This window comes from Plectropomus leopardus, unplaced genomic scaffold (genome assembly GCF_008729295.1).
Source record: "Plectropomus leopardus isolate mb unplaced genomic scaffold, YSFRI_Pleo_2.0 unplaced_scaffold27823, whole genome shotgun sequence".
In the NCBI taxonomy this organism is placed as follows: domain Eukaryota; kingdom Metazoa; phylum Chordata; class Actinopteri; order Perciformes; family Serranidae; genus Plectropomus; species Plectropomus leopardus.
In genome coordinates, this window is record NW_024630294.1 from 1 (window position 1) to 1,499 (window position 1,499).

General features: G+C 40.0%; 1 protein-coding gene across 1 annotated transcript; it reads right to left on the reverse strand.

The window, feature by feature from the left end:
* Nucleotides 1-3: 3 nt before the first annotated feature.
* Nucleotides 4-1,395, reverse strand: LOC121937908 (saxitoxin and tetrodotoxin-binding protein 1-like). Its single transcript, XM_042481198.1, has 4 exons — nucleotides 1,286-1,395; nucleotides 931-1,056; nucleotides 215-334; nucleotides 4-95 (listed from the first exon to the last, which is right to left on the reverse strand). Exons 1-4 carry the CDS (start codon nucleotides 1,332-1,334, stop codon nucleotides 4-6), a joined length of 387 nt encoding a protein of 128 aa, XP_042337132.1. The 5' UTR covers nucleotides 1,335-1,395.
* Nucleotides 1,396-1,499: the final 104 nt, after the last annotated feature.

Sequence of the window (1,499 nt, forward strand, 5' to 3'; positions counted from 1 at the left end):
CGCTCAGGACTCTTCGACTTTAGCAGTCGGTGCAGCTTGTTCCTTCGCAGTTGCTTCAACTTCCTCCTCCGGAGAAGACTTCCTGTGACAAAAATCTGCGAGGAGACGAGAGGATGAATCTCCTTTCTGTTCCTATTATTTCACTGATAAATGTGCTGTCTGTAGCTGAACTACGTGGGAGCAAAAACACGCAGACCGCACTCAAAAAACCGACCTGCGGCTCCGTCGTAGCTGAACGCTTCGTCGTGAGGGAATCCCAGACACTCCGACTGTTTCCTGTGATCGTCGAGGGCCGCTTTCAACGCCTCAGCATCCCGATGGTGCCCCTCCCTCCCTGAAACACTCACACGCGTTTATATCGATGTCTTTAGGCAGAAACTTAACCCTATAAAACCTGAGCACATTGACTTGATTTCTTTTGGAACCATGAAAAGGAAGCAATGGACAACTTCACAAGAAATTACCCAAAATTTAACAAGAAATTAGTGGATCGTTACATGAGAACAAAAACAGGAATAAAATAAAAATAAATAAATATAAATAACAATTATAAAAATATACATTTTTCTGCAACCTAAATTTAAATAAAAAATCATAAGAATTGTAAAAAAGGTTACCCGATTATTTGATGGTTTTCTAATGATTCTGCCCCTCCCCCCCTTATTTTTTTAAAAGTTGGCTTTCAGATTATTTTCTGGTCACCTTTTCACTAATTTCTTGTGATTTCTAAGACAGTTCATGTCAATTTGTTCATTGTCTCTTGTCATATTTTTGAAAGAAATCAAACCAATAAAATCACTCATGATGTAAAGGTTTAAGAAGCGTGAAAGACGTGTGAACGCAGATTTTTTAAACAATTAAATGATAATTGTCAGTAAAGTGTACGTTTTGTGTGTGTGTGTGTGTGTGTGTGTGTGTGTGTGTGTTTACTGTAGCTCAGCAGGGTTTTGCCCTTGGTGTTAAGGTAGACCATCACCAGACAGTCGGCGCAGCTCATATAGATATCCACATCATCAAATTCGGTGTCCGGACTGAAAACACCGGCCTTCTCCATCGCTAACATACACACACACACACACACACACACAAACAACACGTTACTAATAATACAACAACAACAACAACAACAACAACAACAACAACAACGAAACACAAAAATAGCATCAAGACGAAGAGGAAGAATAACAAAAAGAATGAACACTGCAGCGTCAGTCATAAACGCTTCTATGATAGTATATATGTGTGTGTGTGTGTGTGTGTGTGTGTGTGTGTGTGTGTGACTCACTGCCTCCGGTGGTGTGCAGTGTGTGGTTGTGAGACTTGTGCAGCGTCATGTTGAGGTAATAGTTAACACATGAACTGCCACTGAAAAAGACACAAAACAATTAGACAAAAACGACACCACAAACTAACTCTGTTTTTGTTCTAAAAACGTTCTGAGAACGTTTCAATGCAACCACTGAAAGTTTTAGTGACATTTTCAGTGGCCAGTTTTCTTT

Excerpts from the sequence above, each read along its gene's own strand:
- LOC121937908 (XM_042481198.1), bottom strand. The coding sequence starts at position 1,334 with ATGACGCTGCACAAGTCTCACAACCACACACTGCACACCACCGGAGGC. Across the intron at positions 1,057-1,285 it reads ACTGCACACCACCGGAGGCA|CGATGGAGAAGGCCGGTGTT; the intron begins GTGAGTCACACA and ends TGTGTATGTTAG. Across the intron at positions 96-214 it reads CAGCTACGACGGAGCCGCAG|ATTTTTGTCACAGGAAGTCT; the intron begins GTCGGTTTTTTG and ends GTCTCCTCGCAG.